The sequence below is a fragment of the Trichoderma evansii genome (assembly GCF_050947405.1).
Source record: "Trichoderma evansii strain SZMC 28006 chromosome Unknown GGI43scaffold_1, whole genome shotgun sequence".
Lineage (NCBI taxonomy): Eukaryota > Fungi > Ascomycota > Sordariomycetes > Hypocreales > Hypocreaceae > Trichoderma > Trichoderma evansii.
The window spans coordinates 900814-925185 of NW_028145205.1; the positions used below are offsets into that span (position 1 = coordinate 900814).

Here is a 24372-nt window from a genome sequence, read left to right on the forward strand (position 1 = left end):
CAGCCTTGGCTTTCGCAGCCTTCTTTGCTGGCTTCTTAGCTTTTGGCTGCTTGATGTATTTGTCCTTTTTGAGATCGATTTCGTCATCTTCTTCGGCATCTGGCGCCTCCAAGACCTCTGCATCATCTGCCTCTTCAATGGCTTCTTCCAAATCTGGCGCCTCCTTAGCTAGCCTCTTTGGAGCCAAGACATTGCTGGCTTTGATGAATGGTAGTGGATGATTCATATTATTGTATCTGTGTCCAGTCAGTATGATGAAAAGTTTAGAAAAGAGAGAAAGATCCACGATAAAACGCATAGTACTTACGTTCGAGTAAAGGCAGCCTTGGTCTTCGATTCGATGTTAACATTTTCCTCGCTCATAGGACCAACCCCCAGCTCCTGAATGGCGTCAAAGTCTTCTCGAGTGAGATAGTAGCTGTCCATCAGATCGATCACTTCTCCTACGGCACCGCCACCTTCTTTCTGCAGCCGATCGACTGTTTGGGACCACATCAGTGGTAAGTACTCTTGTCGAACCTCGGTATGGTCGCCAGATGACTTGAGTCGCATATGAGAGTGAATTTCCCGAATATATCGACCCAGCTTCCCAGCTTTGCTGTGGTTTCCAAGCCAAGAGGTAAAATTAGATCCCATCAGCTGGCCAGCAATGAAGCTGGCAGGTCTTACAGTACTGAAAACAGCGTGTGTTGGCATCAGACTCCAGTGCTGCTGTGGTCCGTGAATCATACGATCCACTAGGTCACCATCACTGATACTCTCCGCAGCTTGGTCAAAGAGCTCAAGCGCTTTTAGAGTAGCTTCTCGGCCAGTGTATCCCTTACCGCCTAGAGCCATGGGCTTGGTGCGGAGGTAATTTTCCTGGATCATAAGGAAGCTGAACTCATGGTCATTGAAGTAGAGTTCAATCTTGTCATTGAGGGTCGCCTTGCTCGCAGGGGCAAAGAGTCCACCGCCAAGCATCTTCTGACAGATATCCCACGGTTTCAGGACGACGTGTTTTTCCCAAGCTTTAGACATGGCCTTGCTTTGATCAAAACTCATTGATGACTGGTCAAGCTTCGCTGTGGAAATCATGTTAATAATCTGGCGGATATCCTTATTACTGCCCTCAATGAGAGCGTCGACAACCGGCGGCGGCAGTTTTAGGCCTTCTCGGTGGCAGATTGTCATAATACGAGAGCGTACTTGGTCGACCGTCGGACGGTTGAATCTTATATCAAACGCAGCGTGGTCAAAGGGCTTCATCTTTGGTAACTTGCGCTCGTTGCAAATCAGGATCAATGGCACTTCCGTCTTTCTGCAGAATTTAGCCAGCGCACCAACTCCTCCGCGATCACCAGCCGACATGCCATCAACTTCATCCATGATAAGCACAATCTTCTTCTTGGCGTTATCCACGGATTTACCATCTCCGGCGAAGAATCCCAGCAATGAAGTATTGTTCATAACATCGCTAACCCCAGCCTCGACAAGCTTCTTGCTTCGTGTGTCACTGGCATTGCTCTCCAAAACATCGTAGCCTTCGAGCTTGGCGGCCAAATGCGCCGCAGTAGTTTTTCCAATACCAGGAGGGCCAGATATAATGATGGCGCGCTCGCCTCCCATACCGTCTGCACCACGCCGCTGGAAATTGTACTTCTTTGACTTTTGCCAGTTTCGAAGCCAGTTTTGAATCTTTTCTACCTGCGCCTTGTTGCCGCATATATGTTTTAGCTCTGTCGGCGCATATTTAGAAGTAAGCAGCACATCGGGTGCTCGTGCAGGCGGAGCTGCGGCGCTGCTCGTTAATCCTTGAGACGCAGCCTTCTTCTTCGCTGCTTTCTCCGCTTCTAGCTTCTTTGCTTTCTCTTCCGCCTCCATTTCCGCAATCTGCTGCTTCACTTTTTCTTCTTCGGCCTTCTTCTTTTCTTGCGCTTTTTGAGCACCTTTGCCCGTACCACCAAATGCTGGAAGTTTGCGAATCAGATCGAAAAGGCCATGCTCATCAATGGTCTTGATGCCGTTTGATTTGATCTTGGCTAGCTTACTGGGTCCAGCATCGTCTCCGAGAACGACGAAGCTAGTTTTGCTGCTGGGTTGGCCAGTAACTTTGCCACCATATCGCTTGACAAGTGCCTGGCCTTCATCGCGGCCAATGGTTTGCAACACACCGGTGAAGACGAAAGTCAGTCCACTGAGACACTCTTCCTCGCCTTCAGGAAGCTCGCCAGCAGGCTGGACAGGTTGCGTGGAGGCATTGCCGCCACCCGCGGCGGCCTTTCTCCAATCGAATTTCGCATTGGGATCTTTGGGTGGTGGTGTCGGCGCTCTTACAGTAGCTACGCTGTCCAAGATATTCTGAATACTCTCGTCCTCAGGCTCGTCTGCTTTCTTCGCTCTTGGTGCTCGTGGTTTGCTCGCTGCAGGCTTTTTCCGAGGTAGTTCTTCTTCCTCTTCGTCCGATTCCTGCTCTGGTGACTTTCGCTTCTTGCCGGCGGGTGTAGCCTTGGGGGTTGGTTTGTCTGCAGAATTCTTTCCAGAGGTAGCAACTCGTCCTCGTGGTTTAGATTTTGGGAGAACTTCGTCTTCGGATTCTTCCGTTTCATACTCGTCTTTTCCACGCTTACCGCGGCCCTTAGCGTCAGCAGCGAATATATCATCGGCATCCTCATCCCCATCTTCCATATATGCATCCTCATCCTCATGAACAGGGGCCGGTTTATACGAAGTCCTGGCTCTTTTGGACCGCGGGGCTACGTCTTCGTCCTCGTCTTTTTCTGGTGCGGCTGCCTTTGGTGCGGGCTTCTTTCGTGGACTAGATCGAACAGGAACATCAACTTCGACATTAGATTTGGCAGCGCTCTTCTTGGGCGTTTGAGATCCTTTGGCCACTTTGGAGTCTTTGGAGGAGGCGAAATAATCATCGGCGGATATGGCTACACCTGAGGGTTCTGTCTCTCTAAACTAGTGTTAGGTGGTCTTCAATTAAAATACAATGCAATGCAATGCAACAATACACACTTTTTTTTTGCCGGGGGCTTTGGTGCAGGCTTCTTCTCTCTGTAAGACTGGTTAGTGGTGGGGCGTGAACCACTTGCGATAACGGTGGAGGGCAATATTACTCTACAGCTTCATCATCGCTATCTTCAATGACTTTTCGGTTCTCTATAAACTAGTAAGCATCAATTGAGTTCTTATTATTAAGTATCACTTACTCCCTCGCTTGCCTTTGGCCGCTGGTGGCTCTGGTTTGGCGGCCGCGGGCTTTGGGGGGGCCGCACCACCCTTTGGCGTGAAGAAGGATCGAATATCAGGCATTGCTTCTTTTTGCACAGGAAATAAAAGAAAACAAGTAAAGGGAAATGAAATCGCAAAGAAGAGGACTATAATATAGCCCTCCAAAGGCCCTCTTTTGCCGCAGTCTCGGCGCTGTTGCCTGACTGATCGCGGGTTTAGCGGCGTGCAGAGTGAGGAAGCAGCCTAGAAATTATCCCAGTGACGTGCCACCTGCTGGCGCAACGCGAAGCTGACGCGAGGTGCGTGACCTGAGCTTAATTAGCAAAAAATGTTGGGGCCTGACATCTCAGGCCCACTTTGCAGCTGCGATTTTGGCGCTTGCCGTCTTGGGATTCTTTTCAAGATATCGAGGCCCCAGCGGTGCGACAATCTCCAGACAAGCCTCGATAAGCGGCCAAAACCGACGCCATGAGGTCCAATGGTGCTGCGGCATTGCTGAATGCCTTCCAGGGACTGAGAATTTCCGCTTCCACGCCTTTGCGACAACTGAGGGCCCCCGTCCAGCACCAGTCCAAGGTCCTCGGCGCCGCTCTGCTTCAGAATGGCAGAGCCTTTTCCACAAGCCCCGCCATGATGGGCACATGGCTCGAACCCAGCCTGAACCGAAAAAAGAAGATGGCCAAAGGTCGACCTCGAGTAGCGACTGGAGGTTCAACGAAGGGCACGACTGTCATTTGGGGTGACTACGGGCTGCGAATGGTTGACCACCACCGAAGAATCAGCGCCAAGTCTCTGAAGATGGCGGAAGACACAATTAAAGTGCGACTTCGAGGAGAAAAATACCGACTTTACAAGAGAAAATGCTGCAATGTTGGCGTCTACGTCAGCGGTAACGAGGTGCGGACTAAACATGACATTGGTTAAGCGGCGGCAGCAAGCTAATTATCACTTTAGATGCGTATGGGTAAAGGAAAAGGTTCATTCGACCATTGGGCTACGAGAATGGCAGTCAGCCAAGTTCTGTTTGAGATCAAGGGCCGAATCCACGAGCAAATCGTTCGAGACGCCTTCCGACTGGCTGGCAACAAGCTTCCCGGTAAGAAATCTCTCTTTCCTGTCTGTTCTGGGCTCAAGGCTAACTATATTGCAGGCCAGTGGGAATTTGTGAAGAAGGGAGATGCTCCGGTCGTTGGAATCACCAAGCTGGATGGTGTCACTCTGGAGGATTTGAAGAGACCTAGAAAGCAAATCACCCCTCAAGAACTTCTTGAGGCATCCCCCTCTACGACAGCCACAGAGGTTGGAAGCACACCTGCACCCTCTGGATCTTCATGAGCAGCGAGAAAAATCCTTGTACCATAGAAATCTTGTATATATAAAATAAAAGCCGACTGATGAAAGAATGAAAAGAATGACGAACATGCAGGCAAGAAGATTAAAGAAGCTCTCCAACCCCACCAAGATCATATTAGGTGTATACCGTAGATGATTTAGAATTGTTTAGAATTGGCAATTCAATAATCATTGAACCTAGTTAGATGATGAGAATCCTGAAAATTTGAATGGATTTATCTATGTAAAGTGGCATAATTGCTGCATCGAATCGATGTGGCGCTCGTTCTGAGCCTAGGTCTGGTTAATCGCTAGGCAGTGGCTGTAAGCTGTATGGTACAGGCAGGCAGGCACCCCACTATAGATTTTGGTGCAGTCTACAGCACTTTACGCGACGACGCGTCTTCCATCTGTCAAAATCCTGTAGCTTCGCTGCATCCCACAAGCACATCCGTTCAATAGCCAGCGCAATGGCTCTCATCGTCGACAAGCATCGCCCGCGGTCCCTAGAGGCTCTTTCATACCACCAAGAGCTTTCAGACCGACTTCAATCACTCGTACGGTCCTCATCCATGCCAATTCACATTCACGACACAAGCTAACACCCTACTCATACAGGCCCAGAGCGGTGACTTCCCCCATCTTCTAGTTTACGGTCCATCGGGAGCTGGAAAGAAAACAAGAATAGTGGCAACACTGAAAGAGCTGTTCGGTCCTGGCGTGGAGAAGATCAAGATCGACGCACGAGTATTCCAGACGTCCAGCAACCGAAAGCTGGAATTCAATATTGTCGCTTCGAATTACCACCTGGAAATCACACCATCCGACGTAGGACAATATGACCGAGTTGTCGTGCAAGATCTTCTGAAAGAGGTGGCGCAGACGCAACAGGTAGACCAGTCCGCAAAGCAGCGATTCAAGGTCGTTGTCATCAACGAAGCAGACCACCTCACTAGGGATGCTCAGGCCGCGCTTCGTCGTACAATGGAAAAATACTCGCCAAACTTGCGTCTGATCCTTTTAGCGAACTCGACTGCGAATATCATTGCGCCAATTCGTTCAAGAACGCTGCTTGTCAGAGTTGCTGCTCCTACGCACGAGGAAATCTGTGACGTACTTGCGCAATCAGCAAAGAAGGAGAACTGGGAAGTTGTCAAGGGTCTACATGAAAGAATAGCTGTGGAGAGTGGCAGGAATCTTCGTCGTGCATTGCTGATGTACGAGGCCGTGCATGCACAAAAGTAAGTGAAAGCTGGACAGCTCAATTGCTCTGTTTTCTGCTTGTTACTAATTCTATGTTGCAGTGAGAAAGTGACAGACACAACGCCAATCCCACCCGCAGATTGGGAAGCACTGATTGGCCAAATCGCCAAGGAGATTATCGAGGAACACACCCCCGCGAGGATCTTGCAGGTGCGCGCCAAGCTGTACGACCTACTAACGCACTGCATCCCACCTACGACTATTCTCAAGACCCTGACGTTCAAGTTGCTGGGCCTCATTGACGATGGACTGAAAGGAGAGGTGATCAAATGGTCTGCCTTTTACGAGCATCGGATAAAGACTGGCACCAAGGTCATCTTTCATCTGGAAGCATTTGTGGCTAAATTTATGCGCATCTTGGAAATGTATCTGATGAGCATGGACATGTGATTCTCGCGTCTGGTTATGGGGGGCGTTTGGAGTATTATAAAAATAGCTGAAAGGAAGCCTTTGTTCTGCCATCCTTTTAAATTCTACCACGATTTATTGTGCATTGATTCGATGTATCTGTTTGGTGAATGCAGTCATTCATGGCTCCTTCTTTTAAAGCATAAACAAAATATTTGACAAAGGCACAATAGCTCAGTGTCGAGATAAAAGATGATATCTACTTATATCAACTTCCTCTCAGTCCAATTCAAGATGGCATTGCAAGCTGACAAGATAAAGGAAAGCTGTTAATCTTGTTACCAAAGCCTATGTGAGTGTGTTTTTTATGAGTCTACGCCTCTGCAATGCCCGTAATCGTGATATATACTAACACGAGTGCTCAAAGTCGGCCCCCCAAGCCCTCACAACAGAAGCAATGTCTAAACATGAAGACGACGACGTTGAGAATGCTGAGCGTGGCACAAAGTCTATACGCGTGAAACTTGATGACCTTTCGATGAAAGAGATGCAATTGTGTCTGCAGTTTTCGACTCCCAAGGGAGCAAGCGAAGGCTCATTGAAGAGCGCCAATGAGGACATGCAACGGTTAAGTCTCGAAGAAGCTAATAAAGGCTCAAGTAGCAGACTTTGTGAAGATGCAGATGAAAGCGTTTCTAGGACTATCCTAGGCTTAAATCGCCCCAGCTTCCAGCCTTCGCGACGTCTAGGGGACAGTCTAGTGTTCAAATATAGCGGGAAGGGGGCTAATCTTTGCCAAAGGTTCGCCGTCAATAGTTACGAAAGCGAAGATAATGATGATGAATACATTACGCAAATTACGGCGGAGGAGCTTGAAGAAGACGAGTCTGAAAACATTGAAGAGAGCGAGGTCTATTCGAGCTCCGTATCTAACTCTATATTAGATTTTAGCGGTGCGGATAGTTTTGATTACGTCGATGAGGAGTCTGCTGCTGAAGATGAAGATATCGGTGATGCGAGAATGCCCAGTGGTGCAATGCTGTAGGATTGAGTTTGAGCGTCTTGGGCGAAAGGAGCAATAGTCTTCAGAATCTCCTTTCCTTTGTCTTTTTAGCTATCACTACAGTTTCCTAAATTGTCAATTATTTTTTTGGAATCATGAATATCCGCGCCCGCTCTGTCTTCAAGCGTCACTGAATCGAAAAGCGAGTACAGGGAAGAAGATCCAGGTTATTATGTATAAATTGGTATCATAAACTATATATACGGACAGTGGTTCATTTGTAATCTTTGAAAAGAACATTCTCTGCCAGTTTATCGCACTACCGCGCTTCTCGTACGGCTCCAGTTCACGTCGTGCCCCACCAGTTCTCGTGGAGACTTGTGCATGCGCTATGTTTTGTGTACGGTAGCATGAGATGAGTGCGCATAAAAAAATGCCCCGCAAGATGAGAAAATACTACTGCTAGAATGATGCAACCTTGCAAGTGCTTTCAACAAAACTCTCCTGGAGCCTCTAGTTGGTGATACATTCCTAGTTTCGGTCCCATCTCCGTTTTTTTTTTTTTTTTGCTTTCTTTTATGTGGTCCAAGAAGCCTAATCTGTCGTGTTTGGATAAAGCCTCCTACATAGCTTCAATGCAAGATAGACCAACACCAGGTCACACCAAAACGAGTGGTTTTTTCAAAAGTTACTTCAGTATTGCCAATAATGAATGTATGTAGATATGTAGGTATTCGCATGTCAGTGACCTATCAGGGAAATAGCTGCAACCAGTGTCCTCGATGATAATTGAGTCGGGTCGTACCGCATCAAGTAAATTGCATTTATTGTCGCTACACCAAGGTACCCGTCCAATCTATAAAGTAGTAGTGGTGCAACCTAAGTCAGGGCAGGAGGATACCGCAAGCCATATGTACGTTGTGCGTGAACCTGCATATAGCCTGGTGCTTTTCATTTGTATTCGGGATGCCTGGCCATTTAACCGGTTGCTTGCGAGAATACTATGTACATCAAGTAACTCGTATATAGATCGGTTAGGTACCAACCCAACTTACACCCCAGACAAAGAATCTCGCGGGACAGCACCGTTCCAGGCCTCGCAACAGATACAACAGATAGACCCTCCAAGCAATGGCGGCCACACCATCGGCGAAACAGGCTACTTTTAATAACGCATAATCCGTACCGAATGGTTGGGTGCGTTGGCAGCAGCCTCTGGCTTTTATTAGATTCTTGTAGGGTAACCGTTTCGCTGCAACAATGGAGTGGATGGGTGGAAGGAAGGGTAAAAGAGGGGCAGCGCCAGGCAGAGTAGCATCGAAGGATTTTAGAACCACGGCCTACCTATTTTTTGGGGTTGCTCACAGTATCTTGTTGATCTTCTTCAGCCTTCTGTGCAAAGCAGCTGCTCCCCCTTTCTCCTACATTACTCTGTCACTCCATTACTCAACCAAGCAAATTCTGCGGGCGGATAACTCGGTACGGAGAACAGGAGATATGTTAGCACCTACTGGGAGTAGTTCCTAGTGACGTGCGAGGCAGCGGATATTGTACATCAAAGCCGGCACCCACCCAGACCCCCAATTTTTAGGAGGACCCGATTCAGTCACCCATGGCCACCGATGAGAACCCTCGCTGAGCTATAACGTGGCAGTCCATGGTAGCAGCACGGAACGGGGCTCCATAGCTCAGTGTTACCCTAGCAATTGTATTTCGTAGTGCCTAGATGGGGGGCATCGCTTATTCACCGTGTCCGGGATGCATGCAGCTAGCATGAGCACATCGTGGGTAGCAATTTCAGCGTCCGCGATAATTGGTGGTCGCCGACTCGAGAGACACGCTTGCGTCCGCGAGAGCTGCAAACTCTCAGAACCCCGGTCATGGGTTCTGCAGGATAGGACGGATCAAGCCAGGGAGGCGGCTTGCGGAGGTTGCGGCCACAGGATAAGAATGGAATTATTACGAAATGTGAAATGTGTGCCTGGACCTGGACGGGTGCGAGGGGAAAGACAGATATCCCGAGGATAACTCGCCAGAGTTGCCAGAATGCGAGCACAACTCCATGGACTCTTCGGGCGACAGGCGTTATGCTCGCTGCTTGACAGGTGGGTGCGGCCGCTCAGAGAGTAGGCTGCCTTGTCGCCTTCTGCCATGTTGCCGGCGCTGGCAAAGGACGAACCCTGATGAGCCGCGCCCTTCCGACTCGTGGACGGTCATTGGGTCTCTGCGACCCCTTTACGGAAGGGTCTTTGATTCTTGTTGGCCACGCGCTTCGGGGCAACGGAGGTGCTGCTTCTCCACCCGGCCCATCGGGGCAAGCGCCGTCTCGTAGGGCGAGAGGGAGGCTTTGAGACACCAGAAGGACGAGACGTGGCGCTGCGGCGATGGATTCTAAGACGGCACAGGAGTCGTGAGTGGTAGGACAAGCCCGCGCTAAAGGATTCCTGGGGAGGGAATTTGGGGAGCGTCAGATCAGCCTGGGGAAAGACGGGGAAAGCAAAAAAAGACTCTAGACGTCCTTGTGGCCATGCTGGCTGGCCATGGCCGAGATGGCCTCCCTTTTGTGGCCACCCTCGTAGTATCAAGTTTTAGCCAGACCAGGGCAATGGTTGGTATAAACCGCTGCTCAACACTGGCAGATGGTAACATTTACTAGCAAGCTACAAAGTAGATAGCCATACTACTACTGCTACTACTACTACAACTCCCAACCCTCATCGTGATCCACTGCAACATGCTTGTAGCAACATACAACTACAAAAAGTAAGCCTGCAAAGCGCGGGAAAGGGAGAATTGTGGTCCTGGTATCGTGTACAAGCTCGTACAAATACGGACGGAGCCACGAAACTAAGATTGACGCTCCATACCTACTACAACGGCATAGCTCCATAAGAATCAAAGACGGAGGTCCGGGCTAGCGAGCGTCAAGGTCGGCAACTAGTATCCCCAGAAGGCAAAATCCCTTGATGCGGTAGCATCATCGTCCAGAGCCCTATTAGAGTATAAAGCAATTTAAATCCCCTCTGCCCTCCGCCGTCTTTCTTTCTTCTCTTTCCTTTTTCTGTTGCTTGCTCTGTTCTTCACATTTCTGATCTACGTCATCACCTTTGGACAAGTCCAGCACCAAAGACACAGAGAGAATCTCACCAGCTTCTCTCTTGCGACTACGCCTCCGCTTGGCACCAGCTCCAGTTGCTCCCTCTTCTTCGAGCCATTGCGACTCGGAAAGGGACAACTATTTCGTCTAGCGACCGCTGCTGCTCGTCTGAAGCCTCGCAGCGCATCCGCGACAACCTCGCCCTCTAGGCTTTTGCGACGCGGGAGACTCTCCACAAGCCGCAACGTAGCACCAAGTACTGGGACTTTACAGCTACCCCGCACTCCGCCAGATTTCTGCAGCGCGTATTGCCGCTCGACCCCTCCAAGACCTTTTCTACACCTTTTCCACACACAAACACGCTCACCAGCCGCAAAATCCCCAAACTTCACAGCCATGGCCGACAACCAGGGAGTGGTCGTGGAGGCCCACGAGATTGAGACTTTCCGTAAGAACACCCCCCGCAGCTTGTCCAGCTATTATTTGGAGCAAAGACTAACTTGTGCGCGCAATAGAGCCTCCTCAGAAGATGTTCGCAAGTACGTTGCCACCCACTAGTAGCCCCTCGAAATCTCCGATAGACAGTACCCTTTTTAGCTGTTTTTGAGAGAGATCTTGCTGACATCTTTTCTTTTTACCCATTCGACAGAGCACCCTAGCAAACCCCACATTGGCAGTAAGTGCATCTCTTCCCAAAATCACCTCAAGGAGCAGTATCTGCACCGGTGTCGGCGCACATGCCACGACCTGGCCCGGACGTCCGGAGTTGCGCATATCAACGGCGTTTTTTCCGCCTGTCCGGTCGGCTGGCGCAGGTACGCGATTTAGGATATGCAGGCCTTGAGTGCTGACCACTTTTAAAATTACACAGGTCTAGAGGAGTACCAGAAGCTCTACAAGGAATCCATCACCGAGCCCAACAAGTTCTGGGGCCGAACAGCTCGCGAGCTGCTGACCTGGACCCGCGACTTCGAGACTGTCTCCGCCGGCAGCCTCGCTGAAGGTGATATCAAGTGGTTCGCTGAGGGCCAGCTGAACGCCTGTTACAACGCCGTTGATCGTCACGCCTACAAGGACCCTAACCGCGTTGCCATCATCTACGAGGCTGACGAGGTCGACGATGGTCGCAACGTCACCTACAGCGAGCTTCTTCGCGATGTGTCCAAGGTTGCTTGGGTCCTCAAGCAGGCCGGCATCAAGAAGGGTGATACCGTCGCCATCTACATGCCCATGATCCCCGAAGCCGTTGTTGCTATCCTGGCCTGTGTCCGTATCGGCGCCGTCCACTCCGTCGTCTTCGCCGGTTTCTCTGCCGACGCTCTCCGTGACCGTGTCCTTGATGCCAAGTCCCGATTCGTCATTACTTCCGATGAGGGTAAGCGAGGCGGCAAGTTCATTGGTACCAAGAAGATTGTCGACGATGCCCTGAAGCAGTGCCCCGATGTCAGCAACGTTCTCGTCTACCGCCGCACTGGTGCCGATATCAACATGGTTCCCGGCCGTGATCTGTGGTGGCACGAGGAGGTTGAGAAGTGGCCCAGCTACATTGCCCCTGAGCCCATGAACTCTGAGGACCCCCTCTTCCTTCTTTACACATCTGGTTCTACCGGAAAGCCCAAGGGTGTCATGCACACCACCGCCGGATACCTGCTTGGCGCTGCTCTGACCGGCAAGTACGTCTTTGATATTCACGATGGCGACCGCTACTTCTGCGGTGGTGACGTCGGTTGGATCACTGGCCACACCTATGTCGTCTACGCTCCCCTGCTCTTGGGTGTCTCAACAGTCGTCTTTGAGGGTACACCAGCCTACCCCAACTTCTCAAGATACTGGGATATCATTGAGAAGCACAACATCACTCAGTTCTACGTTGCCCCCACAGCCCTGAGACTGCTCAAGCGCGCCGGTGACGAGCACGTCCGCGGCAACTTCAAGTACCTGCGAACTCTCGGCTCAGTCGGTGAGCCCATCGCTGCTGAGGTTTGGAAGTGGTACTACGAGATTGTTGGCAAGGAGAGCTGCCACGTCGTTGACGTAAGTTGAATAAAGAAAAATATTATCACTGTAGAAGGGACTTGCTGACGTATGAAATCTACAGACCTACTGGCAGACCGAGACCGGTTCCAACGTCATCACTCCCCTCGCCGGTGTCACCCCCATGAAGCCTGGTAGCGCTTCATTACCCTTCTTCGGTATTGAGCCTTCCATCATTGATCCTGTCTCTGGAGAGGAACTTCACGGCAACAACGTTGAGGGTGTTCTCGCCTTCAAGCAGTCATGGCCCAGCATTGCTCGTACAGTCTATGGCAGCCACAAGCGATACCTGGATACCTACCTTCACGTCTACAAGGGCTACTACGTAAGAATACCCCGACATGTATGAGAGAGAAAGAAGAAGAAGAAAACTGACGATTTGACATATAGTTCACTGGTGACGGTGCTGCCCGTGACCACGAGGGCTTCTACTGGATCCGAGGCCGTGTCGATGATGTCGTCAACGTCAGCGGTCACCGTCTGTCCACTGCTGAGATCGAGGCTGCTCTGATTGAGCACCATGCCGTTGCCGAGGCGGCTGTCGTTGGTGTTTCTGACGAGCTGACCGGCCAGGCCGTCAACGCCTTCGTCGCCATCAAGGACGGTAACGAGGCCTCAGACGCTCTCCGCAAGGAGCTTGTCCTCCAGGTCCGAAAGAGCATTGGCCCCTTTGCCGCTCCCAAGGCCGTCTACATCATTGGAGATCTCCCCAAGACGCGAAGTGGTAAGATCATGCGCCGCATTCTGAGGAAGGTCTTGGCAGGCGAGGAAGATCAGCTTGGCGATGTCTCAACAGTACGTTTTTTGCCCCCCTGAAATCAGTCAAAAGTATCATGCAACTGACCATTGTGTTCTTTGTTTAGCTGTCTGACCCCTCCGTTGTGGACAAGATCATTGCAACTGTCCACGCAGCAAAGGGAAAATAAATAATTAAAAAAACAATTTGGGAGTCAGAGCGAGTTTTTGTTTCGCATCTAGCTTGTCATTTGGTAGTACAATTAGGTCGGAAGTAAAGAACGGCGGCCATCAACGCACGCAAAGTCCGTTTTGATGTTTAAAATAAGGGTAATTAAGGGGAGAATACTTGTATTTCTTTTTTTGTATGCGGATATAACGATTGGGATAGCACTTGATATCTAAGACGATGAATCCAATAAATTTTTTTCGTTGAGCGAAGACTGATTCTTTTAATACTTGAAACTCGGCTTCAAAAAATACTAGTTGTGCTGACAAAGTAAGAGGACTGAGACTTCGAAGAGGCTTGTACTGGCAGGTTGAGAAATCGATAGAAGACGCGCGTTCTTCTTGGCAAGCAAGACATTAAAGTACTTATAGATAGCTCATGAAATAAAGTTTGTTAATGGGTATGAGTATGGGAATGAGAGTTAACCTTTAATTTACCTTTTAGACATCTCGCCTACCTCGGATCTAATAATGGGGTAATGGCGCGTGCCCGAATCTGTAACGGCAAACGTTAGTATTGCGCTTGATGATGCTTTTGTACCATTTAGTGCGGCGCCACAGATTTGGAAGATATGGAGTCGAGCCAAGACAGGAAATGCTTGCACAGCCAGGATTGGCCCACGCCGATGAAGCCGAAGATGGTGTATGGAGCCCTGAATGTCATTATCCAACGACGATGGACGGAGCAACTCAATGTCCCGTACAATTTGGGCCTGCGGAAGCGAAAAAGAGAGAGAAAGAGGAGCGAATCTCTCTCATAATCAGGTGCCTAGCCGCCAAGACAGATGCTCAGCCATGGTCGTCATCGAACATTTGTTATTGGCTGGGTCTTTGCTGTGAGGTTCTAACCGCGCGGTCTTGTTTCTATATGCTGAAACGACATCCAACGTTTCTTCTTCTCGTACAAAAAAGGGTGAGCGATAACAGACATGCATGCATGATGCAGTCACTTCTGCAGGGCCATGCATATATAAACATGTGACCCTGGTCTGCTATACGAGAAATTGCTTGTTCCATTTTTTCTAGTATGTTTCTGTCAAAGGTCAAAATGGAGGAGAGTGATGCGTGTTACATTTTGGGGTAGATTTCTTGGCAGAGAGTGGCTCAGCTCAGCTGGTGAGATTTGGGGCAAATGGAGAGGGGGTTTCATGATGACATTTTACGATGCTGTAGAGTGTGTGTCCCCCTTTTCTCCCAACCTCTTTAACGTCCTTTTGATGCTTTCTCAGATCAGGTCTTTCTATTAGAAGCGATGGAGATCGATTGACAGCAATTCTGCGATCCAAGGGATGGGGTATCTCAGGCATGTATCGAGAAAAATTCCTCGATGGCATGCAATCCAATGTCTCGGCCAAGACATCGAATCTGTCTGATGCGAAACAAGCGCCGGTTAATGATATTTCCACTAAAATATGTACAGCGGACCGGGATCAGGTACTATTGGGTCAGCAAGCTGAAGAAGAGAAAGAAGAAAAGCACAGTGACATAACGTGTAAGCGGAAACAAGGCAGGGCTACCTTGCCCCTCGCTTCTCGGCCAAGTTTCAGGGAATATGCATAATAAAGTTGAGGTTAAAGACAAAAAGTTACTTCGTATTTGTCTACTGGCTAAAGGTACTGTAAGCCGACAAAACGCCATCAAAATACGCGAATAAAACACACAAAATAATTGTATTTCGGAGTTATTATCACCGTTGATTAGCAAAATCCGCGCTGCACCTTGCATAGCCTCCCTCTCCATCCATCCAACCATCTAATCATGTCGTTGCTGCGAAACACACCTGAAATCGCCCACCCAAAAAAACCACTTCCCAGCCCCATGCCAAGCAGCCCTGCTGTCATCACCCCCCTGCTACTTGTTGCTACGTGCGGACGGCAACTGCTACAGCGCCCTTCTAGCGCTTCTGTACCCACTGAGTTTACGAGCTTAATGGGCTGCGTAGTGGAGGCGCAGTGGGCCCCAGAGCTCCAAGCTTGCTAAACTACCACAGCTACGGGAGCAGCAGACCTTGTTGACAGCGCTGTTGTTCCGGACGGCGCAACAAATCTGTCCATACAAGCTCGTAGCCCAGGCGCTATGAAGCATGTACCGACGCCAACAACCATCTGAGCCTCATCGTCCCAAGTACCGCCTTAATGGTACACACACTTTTTTCTCACTGACTTTCTCTCCCTCTCTCCTCATCATCGTCTTCTGCTTCGTTTCTCCCTCTCATTTCCTCCGGCTCTCCGTCCGCGGCGCGCGCTCTTCCCCACCTTCGGGGGCCTCTTTTGCCTTCTCTTGGTGTTGATCGCTTTTTCTCTTTCTCCATTCTGTCGCTATTCCAAGCCCTCTGCGCCACGCAGACAAACGCAATCGTTTCTTGGCTTGCCATTGTTTTAAGAAAGAGCTGAAAGCCTGTCGCCCGCATCTGGATGGCCTGTTTATCGTGATAACCGTCTTTCTTTGCGTCTATTCTGCGTGTCGCCTTTCTCTAGTCGGCCGTTTATATAGATTCTTAGATAAACCACCCCCGCTGCCATGATTGCGCTGCGGTCTCTTGTGGCCGCTTTTGCTAGCACAGCCTTGTTAGCCCAGACAGTGATCGGTATTATTATCACTCCTCTGCCAAAGCCAGTCCCCATTCGCTGATATCTGAGTTTTTTTTTTGAATCTCGCTGTAGCGCATTCGTTGAAGAGGAGCCCACTTAGTTACGTCTCCGTTATTGACGATATCAAGATTCATACACCCGCCGGCCGAGTGCACTCACATTCCGAGTTCGACCTTACCTTCTCCCTCCACGATGGAGGAGAGCGAATTCGGCTGTCTCTTCACCCCAACCACGATGTCCTCCACGATGACTTTGAGGTGACCTATCTCGACTCCCAGGGAAATGTCAAATCAAGAGAGAAAGTACTGCGTTCTGAGCACAAGGTCTATCGAGGTGACGCCTACGTTGAGCGCCCTGATGAAGATGGCTGGTCCCTGGCTGGATGGGCAAGGATAACGATACACCGCGACGGCAAACACCCAGTCTTTGACGGCGCATTTCGAGCTGATGGTGACAATCATCACATCCATACCGGCACTAAGTACAACAATCTTAAGCTCGAGGACGATCCTGCGTTTGAGGACTCACAAGCACGAGATCCCGATGAAATCATGGTCGTATGGCGTGATTCCGACGTTCAGGACTCTCTCAGCCGTGGAGAGCTCAAGCGCGATGTCTCGAGCCCGTCACAGTGCATCTCAGATTCCCTGAATTTCAACAACCAGTTTGATATGGAGCTAAAACGATCAACTGGACTTCGAGGAATAGATGCAAGAAGCTTGTTTGGTCGCCAATCTATCGATGGAGGTTCAGGAGGAAGTGGCCAGGACTTGATTGCGAGCATTGGAAGCACAGCTGGCTGTCCAACCACGAAGAAGGTCGCTTTGGTTGGCATCGCGACCGATTGCACATACTGGAACGGCTTCAACTCTTCTGATGACCTGAGGAAGAATATCATAGGGGTTGTAAACCAAGCTTCCCAGGTCTATGAGAGTTCCTTCAAAATCTCTCTGGGTATAAGAAACCTGACTGTTGTTGACCGTGGATGCCCAGGGGCTCCTCAGGCCGCTACACCTTGGAACGTCGACTGCCAGTCCAACACTACCATTGGCGATCGATTAAATCTCTTTTCTGCCTGGCGCGGTCGATCTCTCGATAATAATGCTTATTGGTCTCTGTTCAGTACCTGTCCTACAGATTCCGCCGTCGGGCTGGCCTGGAGGAGCCAAGTCTGTCGTCAGGGGTCCGGCACCAGTTCGGATGGGAATGGTGGTAACGAGACCGTCGCCAGTACCAATGTCGTAGTTAGAACAACAACAGAGTGGCAGGTGTTTGCCCACGAATCAGGACATACTTTTGGCGCTGTCCATGACTGTACAAGCTCTACTTGTCCTGTTGATCCCTCTTCACCAGCTTGCTGCCCGCTCAGCGCCAACACTTGCGATGCCGGGGGTAAATACATCATGAATCCTTCAACCGGCGTGGGTATCACCCAGTTTTCCCCGTGCAGTATTGGAAACATCTGCTCCAGTCTCAAAGCTGCATCTGCATCAAACTGCTTGACCGACAACAAGAATATCCCAACCGTCACCGGCAGCCAGTGTGGTAACGGCATCGTCGAGGAAGGCGAAGAATGCGACTGCGGTGGTGAGCAAGGTTGCCAAAACAATACATGCTGCAACGCAAAGACTTGCAAGTTCACAAGTAACTCCGTGTGTGACCCATCCAACGAAGATTGCTGCACCAGCAAGTGCCAGTTTGCTTCCTCCTCAACGGTGTGCCGACCCAGCACCGGAGAGTGTGATATCCAAGAGACGTGCCCCGGTAACGCGGCCAAATGTCCTGATGATCAGCACAAGGTCGATGGCGAATCATGCGGCAGCGGCAATGGCCTTGCGTGTGCTTCAGGGCAGTGTACGTCTCGTGATAGGCAATGCCAGGTCGCCGTTGGCACCTCGGCTAACAACAACTCGATAACTGCATGTCCCGATACTCAGAGTAGCTGTACCGTTTCCTGTAGTACCGGAGAAACTTCCTTTGGACAACGCCAGTGCCTCTTGTATGGTCAGAACTTTATTGACGGGACTCCGTGCGGCGCCGGTGGACACTGTTCCAACGGAACATGCACCGGCAGCTCCACATCGAAGGAGATCGCACAATGGATCACCGGACACAAGGAGATTGTTATTCCCATTGCAGTCGTGGTCGGCATCTTGGTCATCGTCATTATAGCAAGCATTATCCTCAGCTGCTGGCGCCGGGTGCAGCGACGACGTGGAGTAGTACCAAAGACCTCCTCACCTGCCGTTGGTGGCGGATGGCCAATGTGGAGAGGGAATCAGAATCGTGCTCCTGGACCACAGGATTACCATATAAGTGAGACGCAGTTTAGTCCTCCGCCACCAGCGTATCAGCAACAGCCGCCTGGATATGGACAGCCACCGATCCAGGAGCAGCAGTGGAGACCAAGAATGGCGCGGTATGCATGAGAGGAAGTTCTTCCCCGCTTATTAACAGTTATTTTTTGTTGGTATTTTGCAATTCTTGTTTTTGTCTGTTTTTCTTGCCGGATGGGAAATAAATCATCCACGCGCTTCCTCCCGAAGAACCGGAAACCGTCTGGGGTAGCGGAAACCGCTTAGGATAGCGAAAACCGCTCGGGATAGCACTCTCTCTCTTGGACCTTGAAAAAAAAGGGGGACTACTTACATACTTGGAAGCATTTGCACATACTTGCGGCGTTATAGGAATATTTTACTGATGAGTCATGAAAGAGGAGGGAAACATGTTTTTATTTTGGGATATATGATATCGATACACGCACTCTCACGACCACTTACACGCTCACACATACACATACCCATCGTTGCAACGTTTGGAGTTTCAAGCTTCTTCTTTCTTGATTGTTTATAGGATTTTGCTTCATAGTCTTTCCAAGTGTATCGAGTTGATGACAATATATGTATCTCATTTTATTTCAATCTCCCGATATAACCAAAGTAGAAAAGTTCATGACGGTCGTAAAAAATAACATCCTCGAAGAATATGCTGTAATCCGCTGAGAATAAAAGACCTTGGAATAAAGAGAAAAATCCAAAAAAGACTCCCTAAATGAAATAGTTTCGTTCTTCTAGTTAAGCTGTTCTCCGATTAATGTTCATAGCCTTTCGCATATTCGACTGCCTCTCCTGCGCCGCCCTAGTAGTCGCCCGACGGTGCCCAATGTTGGACCAGTCCTCATCCCCATCGTAGCCACAAAGTATGGTCATGAAGCGATGTCGCTGACTGGCAATGCTCTATCCCCCCCTCATATTTCAGTACGCCACTAGAAAAAGAATAGGGGTTCTCTCTGTCTCTGTGTGTCAAACTTACGTCGTTTGTGCTCTGGGCATACATCATCAACTGTTCCGGACGGTCCAACACCGACGCGGCAAATGCCCTCCGCTGGCGAGACTCAAAATCCTCTGCTTTGCAACTGCGCAGGATATCAGCTTCATTGTCGGTATCTTCGTCATCGCCATCATCAAGATCGTCATCAAGGACGTCGTCGAGATTGTCACGATCGCTAACGCAGAGTAAACATAAAGCAAAGCTTAAAACCAAGACAAGTAAATAGATACTGAAAATACATGCTTAAAAAAAAAAAAAAAATAGAAAGATGAAAGAAAAAGAATCAATCAATCAGCGAAATTCAAATCACACACCTTTTTCTCGACATGGGTTGTCTCTTCTGGTGTTGCTGATGGTGGTGTTCTTCTTCCTCATCCTCGTCCTCATCCTCATCCCCTTCATCGTCGGTCTTCTCGTCCTCACTGCTCCTGTAGACGTCCTTGCCGCGAGCCTGGAGGTCACGTACAGACTGAGTCACGTTGGTGGGAAAGGGCTTACTGCGAATCCTCTCGCGCCTATCCCTCGCCTCTTGATGTAGCTGCTGTATCAGCTGGCGCTGTTGTTGCTGGTAAGTCTGCTGCTGATGAAGCTGTTGCTGTTGCATATGTTGCAGCTGAACATGCTGATGTTGGAATTGCGGCTGCTGAAGCTGTTGTTGCTGCTGCTGTTGCAACTGTTGCTGTTGATGCTGCTGCATCTGCGATATTGAAGCCTGAAGCTGCGGGTCGTATTGATTGGTGAAGTTGTAGTTGGGCGGCAAGCCAGCCATTTTGCTGGTACCTTTTTTTTTTTTACGACCTGGAGGAATAAATATCAATTCTTTTTGTTGCTTTTATTATTTTTTGATGCTTAATTATTTCTGGAAACGGTTTGCGGGTTGCGCGTGCAGCCTGGTGTAGGTGCAATGGATGAGAGGTGGTTGAAAGTGGCCAAGATGAAGATGGCGAGTGGATTTCTAGGCACGATCCTTCCTTAGGTCATCCGTCGACACTAACCCCGCCTCGACTTCAACATCTACCTTGTACGTACTTCATGGCGTCACCTTGCTCGCTTGTGTAAAGCACAGAGACGGTACGTAGTAATTATTCATAAGCACAGGCCAATTATAAGATACGCTGACACTCTGTGCTTTTCGCTAAATATAGACTTGACACGTTCACTACTCACTCACCGCGGAGGTAAGCCTAAACTCATTAATAATAGGAACTTTTGTCCTTGGATTGATAGGTAGTAAGTATAGTACCCTGCAAATTTTAATGTACAAGACGCAGCCTTAATACCTCCTTGACCTGCTCAAACATGTTTAGACACAAACCGAAAATGCCTTTGCTAGCTTTCCTTCTCTCTCCTGCTCCCCTCTTTCTCTTGTTACGAGGCGGCCCAAAGACCGTAAAACGCAAAGCAAAAACAAAATAAAGACTGGAAAAATAATCAGAATAACACCACTCGTACTCCATACGTCCGTTTTATCCCTGTCGTTCATTCGAGTGTATCCGCGTAGTCAAGATGTGATTAGCATAGTTTGGTCCAGTTTCCCCTTGCTGTCCAGATATATGTGGTTATGACCAAAAAAGAAAGCCCAACGGGGAATGCTGGTATACAAAAGGGACTGATGGCACAGCGCCATCGAGCCCTAAAAAGAGTGGTTTCGCGGCACATCACCTCTCGCGAATCCAATTGGCCATCTTTTGTTCAAAGAGAATGAAAGAAAGATGAGAAGGAAATAAAAAAGAATAGAATATTGCCGTTGACGTGGGTTTCGTCAGGCTGCAATCATTTTATGATGTCGCGCCACTCGCTGATGCCGTGGCTTTCTAGAGTTTTTTTTTTTTTTGTTTCTTGTTTCGTCCTCATGTTGCCGTATTGTCCTGGAAAACTTCCAAGGAATCGTTCGACTGATCCCATCACCATAAAATCATTCGATTGCCGTAATATATCCGCGTCTTCTTCTCATTTGTAAACGTGGATTCTATCCACTGAAGCTAATGATAGCGAGCTAAGAAACTTGTTAGTTAAAACGTTCTACCCATGCATTTTCTCTCTTCTATTCTTCTTCGCTCCCAATATTCATTTTACAGCACACTTACTCGACTGTTTGCACCATAAGCAAGCTTCTGGCCGCTGATATCCCAGCAAAGACAGTGTTCATCCTCTTCTTCGGACTCTTGGTTGCTCTTGAGGTTCTCGAATTCGTCTCTGGATGGCCTCCAGACGGCTCGAGGCACGGAATGGCTGTCAACTTTCCATATCAAGACGCTTCTTGATGTGGCTCCTGCGATAAAAGCTCCGTCGGGTGTGAAAGCGAGTCGCACGACGGGTAACTCCATTGTGAAAAAGCATTTTGCTTTGCTCTCAGGTTTTCTGGCGTTCCAAATTAGAATAGCGCCGTCTTCTCCTCCGGTGGCGATTAATCGTTCATCGTCTGCGCTGGATTGATTTGATGGCAGTGGCTGCCAGGCCATTGTTGTGATCGATCCCTGATGTGCTGATATTGATCGACGTGCGCCGGACTCGTCCCATAGCTACATAAAACACCATGATTAGTTCCAGTTTCCAGATAGTCGCAGCATGCTTTTCTTTCTCAAACTTACATCTAAAACGCCCTTATCGCTAGAGGTGGCCACTAGTTGAGATAGCGGGTCGAACAGGACCTGAGCAAAGTGATCATCCTCTTTGGTCTCAAATTTCCGGGCCCTGTGTATTGATGTCTCCCCCACGCTTAGACATTCAAAGATGCCTCCGCCACAAATCAAAAACTCAGATTCGCTGGTCCACGTTGCGTCCAGTCCCGTATCGAGGCTGTGGCCTGACAGGTCATATCTAAAGGACTTGTTTGAGGTTGAGTGCACTGTTATTGATGTACCGACCTTGTTCTCTGGGGAAATGGCAAGGAGCGCCGAGTTGCTGGGATTCCACAAGAGCTTGACGATGGGCGGCTCTGCCACATCCATGGACTGCAGGAGCTCGCCGCCAGCAGACCACACATGAATGGCAGCGCGGGATCCTCCGCAGTCGCTAGCCACGGCAATTGCCGTGCCATCTGATGTCCAGGCCAGCGCCGTCACTGTCGTTGTCTTGGGAGCATCGGGATCCAACAAGGCATGGGCGTGGGGTGACACGTGATGCTCGCCATGCTCAGTTGCCGTGGCACGCGAAATGGTCCAAACGCGGGCTAGCGCATCGGTTCCAGCAGCCGCCAATATTGATGGGTCTCTAGGGTTCCACTCGCACTGCAGCAGAATGGGAGCGTTTTCAGTGCCAGCTGGGGAGGGAGATGGCGCTGTTTCGGTGGCGCAGTTGGTGTCCATGAGGCGGATGAACGTGGTTTTGGGGAATAGTTGCTCGACTTTGTCGACCTGCGTGCCCTGCTCGGGGCCCTCTGTCCGTACAATTGGAAGGGGTACCTGTTCTCCTTCTAGCGGAGAAGGATAGGCGTGGTTATCTTGCAGGCTCTGGTCATCATCGTGCTGTTGGTGATTCTCCTGCTGGTCCACATCCATGGCCATGGGGGTGCTGACGGTGGCTGCATCGGATTTGCTCTCGCAGCCGTTGCTGAGCCGCGGGCGCTTGGAGGGCGACCCATTGGGCAGAGAGTTCTGATTCCGTTTTCGCGACAGCTCTACATCGTCTTCTCCTGGTGCATCCACGTCTTCGTCATCATCTTCTTCCTCTGTTTTTGCTGGCGGCTGCACTTCCAGCGGTCCAAAGATGCCGTTGCGCAGCACCTCGGCTTGCGCGGTGGCATCCTCAGGCACCTGCTGCCGAATCGGATCGTCAGCCAAAGGGAAAAAAAGGGAAAAGCGAACCGCGATTGGCGCACAGGCAGCCCAGGCCCCAATCGCGAACTTAAAAAAGCAAGGGAAGATGCAAGAAGAGAAGGAGAAAACAGTGAATCCAGCAAATCAGTCATTTTCCGGCGTACCTGATGGCGTGCGTGCTCTCTCTCGAGCGCATAGTAGATAAGGCCGCTGTTGACAACAGACACTAGAGCACGGCCCTTGACATGGCGCGCAAAGTCAAAGTCTCGCTGCGGCTCTTTGACGTGCCATTCTTTCTGAAATTTGGCGGCAGTTTCTCTGTAATCTAGAAGCAAAAAAAAAACAATGGTCCACGGTTAGTCACACTCCAAGTTTGATCCGGCCCTGCGAGGAACAACAGGGACAAAAGTTGCGGTGCTGCGCGGTTCCACGTACTGCCTTCAAGCAAATACCTGCGCAAAAAAGGGTCAGCAAAAGGCGTGAGCGCCAACATGGCCCCTCGGGACCGAAAAAAACGTCTGGGGAGAGATTAAAGGCTCGATGAAGGAGAATTGGGCGGCGGTGGATGCCATGGAGGGTGACAGGCGGCCAAAAGGGCACAAGGCTGGCAAAAGCAACGGGCTTTGACGAACCTCCAGATGAGAAAGTTGACTCGGTCTGAGTCGAGAAATTCCTTGATGACCATGGCTATGGTTCCGGGGGTGGGAGGGGGGAGAGCGCGCCAGCAGGTGGCGGCAGTGTCACGGCTGGTCGTCGCAGGCGAGTCTGCAGGTGTAGAGCAGCGCTGAGGCTTGTTCGGGGAGCCGTCAAAGGAGAGCGAGATGGCGAATGTGAGGAGGAAGTGAGAGTGAAGATTCAAGAAAGAAGATGAATCGAATCCACATCCGCCCACGGTCGGCAGAGACAGGTACTCCGTACCTCTGTCGGTACATTGGCCCTGCCGCGCCTGGGGTATGCAGTACCTGTATGGTGCGCTACAAGTACCTGGTCAGCAGCCTCAGCCACCGGCCAAGCTCGAGTATCCTCCAAGTACAGCGTACCTCGACGCCGGGCGTTCAGCCCACGCCAGATTAAACGGGCCTTGTTTGGGGAGCCCAGAAAGGCGAGGCGTCGAAGGAGAAACCCAGCCGGTGGACTTGCGCTATAGCCGGCGCCAGACATCAATTAAAGGCTGGCTAGATGCCAGCGCCACACTGCAGCGCCGGTCTACCAATGACAAGGCCCCCAAGGTCACACCCAAGGCTTTCATATCCTACCACCAAACCTAATAATGGAGGGGGGAGTTTTTTTCTCGAGATCTTGCCCCCCAAATCTGCCTCCCTACAGCAACTTGCACATACATAGCCGTTTTGTTCTAGCCCTGTCATGCCACGGGGAGGGCCCTAAAATGCACATAAACGAGCTTCTGCAGCATGACATTTGCTTTTGCCTTGG

General features: G+C 50.1%; 8 protein-coding genes across 8 annotated transcripts; 5 read left to right on the plus strand and 3 right to left on the minus strand.

Annotated features, from left to right (window-relative positions):
* Positions 1–215: 215 nt before the first annotated feature.
* On the minus strand, positions 216–3480 carry GGI43DRAFT_389926 (replication factor RFC1 C terminal domain-containing protein). Its single transcript, XM_083204259.1, has 4 exons — positions 3198–3480; positions 3105–3147; positions 3004–3042; positions 216–2941 (listed from the first exon to the last, which is right to left on the minus strand). The coding sequence occupies exons 1-4, from the start codon at positions 3298–3300 to the stop codon at positions 304–306; spliced, it is 2823 nt and encodes a 940-aa protein (XP_083065923.1). The 5' UTR covers positions 3301–3480; the 3' UTR covers positions 216–303.
* Positions 3481–3504: 24 nt separating this feature from the next.
* GGI43DRAFT_389927 (mitochondrial 54S ribosomal protein uL16m) lies at positions 3505–4774 on the plus strand. Its single transcript, XM_083204260.1, has 3 exons — positions 3505–4116; positions 4174–4315; positions 4370–4774. The coding sequence occupies exons 1-3, from the start codon at positions 3688–3690 to the stop codon at positions 4552–4554; spliced, it is 756 nt and encodes a 251-aa protein (XP_083065924.1). The 5' UTR covers positions 3505–3687; the 3' UTR covers positions 4555–4774.
* A 188-nt stretch (positions 4775–4962) lies between these two features.
* GGI43DRAFT_389928 (replication factor C subunit 5) lies at positions 4963–6305 on the plus strand. Its single transcript, XM_083204261.1, has 3 exons — positions 4963–5108; positions 5170–5792; positions 5856–6305. The coding sequence occupies exons 1-3, from the start codon at positions 5022–5024 to the stop codon at positions 6202–6204; spliced, it is 1059 nt and encodes a 352-aa protein (XP_083065925.1). The 5' UTR covers positions 4963–5021; the 3' UTR covers positions 6205–6305.
* A 176-nt stretch (positions 6306–6481) lies between these two features.
* Positions 6482–7332, plus strand: GGI43DRAFT_7933 (uncharacterized protein). Its single transcript, XM_083210320.1, has 2 exons — positions 6482–6514; positions 6590–7332. Exon 2 carries the CDS (start codon positions 6620–6622, stop codon positions 7205–7207), a length of 588 nt encoding a protein of 195 aa, XP_083065926.1. The 5' UTR covers positions 6482–6514; positions 6590–6619; the 3' UTR covers positions 7208–7332.
* Positions 7333–10280: 2948 nt separating this feature from the next.
* Positions 10281–13143, plus strand: GGI43DRAFT_7938 (uncharacterized protein). The gene is made up of 6 exons (XM_083210322.1): positions 10281–10710; positions 10778–10801; positions 10912–10938; positions 11134–12296; positions 12361–12621; positions 12687–13143. The coding sequence occupies exons 1-6, from the start codon at positions 10659–10661 to the stop codon at positions 13110–13112; spliced, it is 1953 nt and encodes a 650-aa protein (XP_083065927.1). The 5' UTR covers positions 10281–10658; the 3' UTR covers positions 13113–13143.
* A 2521-nt stretch (positions 13144–15664) lies between these two features.
* Positions 15665–18680, plus strand: GGI43DRAFT_8174 (Metallo-peptidase family M12-domain-containing protein). Its single transcript, XM_083210352.1, has 2 exons — positions 15665–15846; positions 15923–18680. Exons 1-2 carry the CDS (start codon positions 15780–15782, stop codon positions 18277–18279), a joined length of 2424 nt encoding a protein of 807 aa, XP_083065928.1. The 5' UTR covers positions 15665–15779; the 3' UTR covers positions 18280–18680.
* Positions 18681–18924: 244 nt separating this feature from the next.
* GGI43DRAFT_378323 (uncharacterized protein) lies at positions 18925–19949 on the minus strand (the record flags this gene model as incomplete). The annotated part of the gene is made up of 3 exons (XM_083202679.1): positions 18925–19086; positions 19163–19355; positions 19495–19949. 3 exons carry the CDS (start codon positions 19947–19949, stop codon positions 18925–18927), a joined length of 810 nt encoding a protein of 269 aa, XP_083065929.1.
* A 944-nt stretch (positions 19950–20893) lies between these two features.
* Positions 20894–23623, minus strand: GGI43DRAFT_427033 (WD40-repeat-containing domain protein; the record flags this gene model as incomplete). The annotated part of the gene is made up of 6 exons (XM_083208760.1): positions 20894–21176; positions 21268–21702; positions 21772–22938; positions 23103–23263; positions 23374–23390; positions 23571–23623. 6 exons carry the CDS (start codon positions 23621–23623, stop codon positions 21150–21152), a joined length of 1860 nt encoding a protein of 619 aa, XP_083065930.1. The 3' UTR covers positions 20894–21149.
* Positions 23624–24372: the final 749 nt, after the last annotated feature.

Coding starts and splice junctions, on each gene's coding strand:
- GGI43DRAFT_389926 (XM_083204259.1), bottom strand. CDS start 3,300: ATGCCTGATATTCGATCCTTCTTCACGCCAAAGGGTGGTGCGGCCCCC. Junction 3,043..3,104: donor AGCGATGATGAAGCTGTAGA/GTAATATTGCCC, acceptor CCAGTCTTACAG/AGAGAAGAAGCCTGCACCAA. Junction 2,942..3,003: donor AAGCCCCCGGCAAAAAAAAA/GTGTGTATTGTT, acceptor ACACTAGTTTAG/AGAGACAGAACCCTCAGGTG.
- GGI43DRAFT_389927 (XM_083204260.1), top strand. CDS start 3,688: ATGAGGTCCAATGGTGCTGCGGCATTGCTGAATGCCTTCCAGGGACTG. Junction 4,117..4,173: donor TCTACGTCAGCGGTAACGAG/GTGCGGACTAAA, acceptor TTATCACTTTAG/ATGCGTATGGGTAAAGGAAA. Junction 4,316..4,369: donor GGCTGGCAACAAGCTTCCCG/GTAAGAAATCTC, acceptor ACTATATTGCAG/GCCAGTGGGAATTTGTGAAG.
- GGI43DRAFT_389928 (XM_083204261.1), top strand. CDS start 5,022: ATGGCTCTCATCGTCGACAAGCATCGCCCGCGGTCCCTAGAGGCTCTT. Junction 5,109..5,169: donor CAGACCGACTTCAATCACTC/GTACGGTCCTCA, acceptor CTACTCATACAG/GCCCAGAGCGGTGACTTCCC. Junction 5,793..5,855: donor GAGGCCGTGCATGCACAAAA/GTAAGTGAAAGC, acceptor TCTATGTTGCAG/TGAGAAAGTGACAGACACAA.
- GGI43DRAFT_7933 (XM_083210320.1), top strand. CDS start 6,620: ATGTCTAAACATGAAGACGACGACGTTGAGAATGCTGAGCGTGGCACA.
- GGI43DRAFT_7938 (XM_083210322.1), top strand. CDS start 10,659: ATGGCCGACAACCAGGGAGTGGTCGTGGAGGCCCACGAGATTGAGACT. Junction 12,297..12,360: donor AGAGCTGCCACGTCGTTGAC/GTAAGTTGAATA, acceptor TGAAATCTACAG/ACCTACTGGCAGACCGAGAC. Junction 12,622..12,686: donor ACGTCTACAAGGGCTACTAC/GTAAGAATACCC, acceptor TTTGACATATAG/TTCACTGGTGACGGTGCTGC.
- GGI43DRAFT_8174 (XM_083210352.1), top strand. CDS start 15,780: ATGATTGCGCTGCGGTCTCTTGTGGCCGCTTTTGCTAGCACAGCCTTG. Junction 15,847..15,922: donor GTTAGCCCAGACAGTGATCG/GTATTATTATCA, acceptor ATCTCGCTGTAG/CGCATTCGTTGAAGAGGAGC.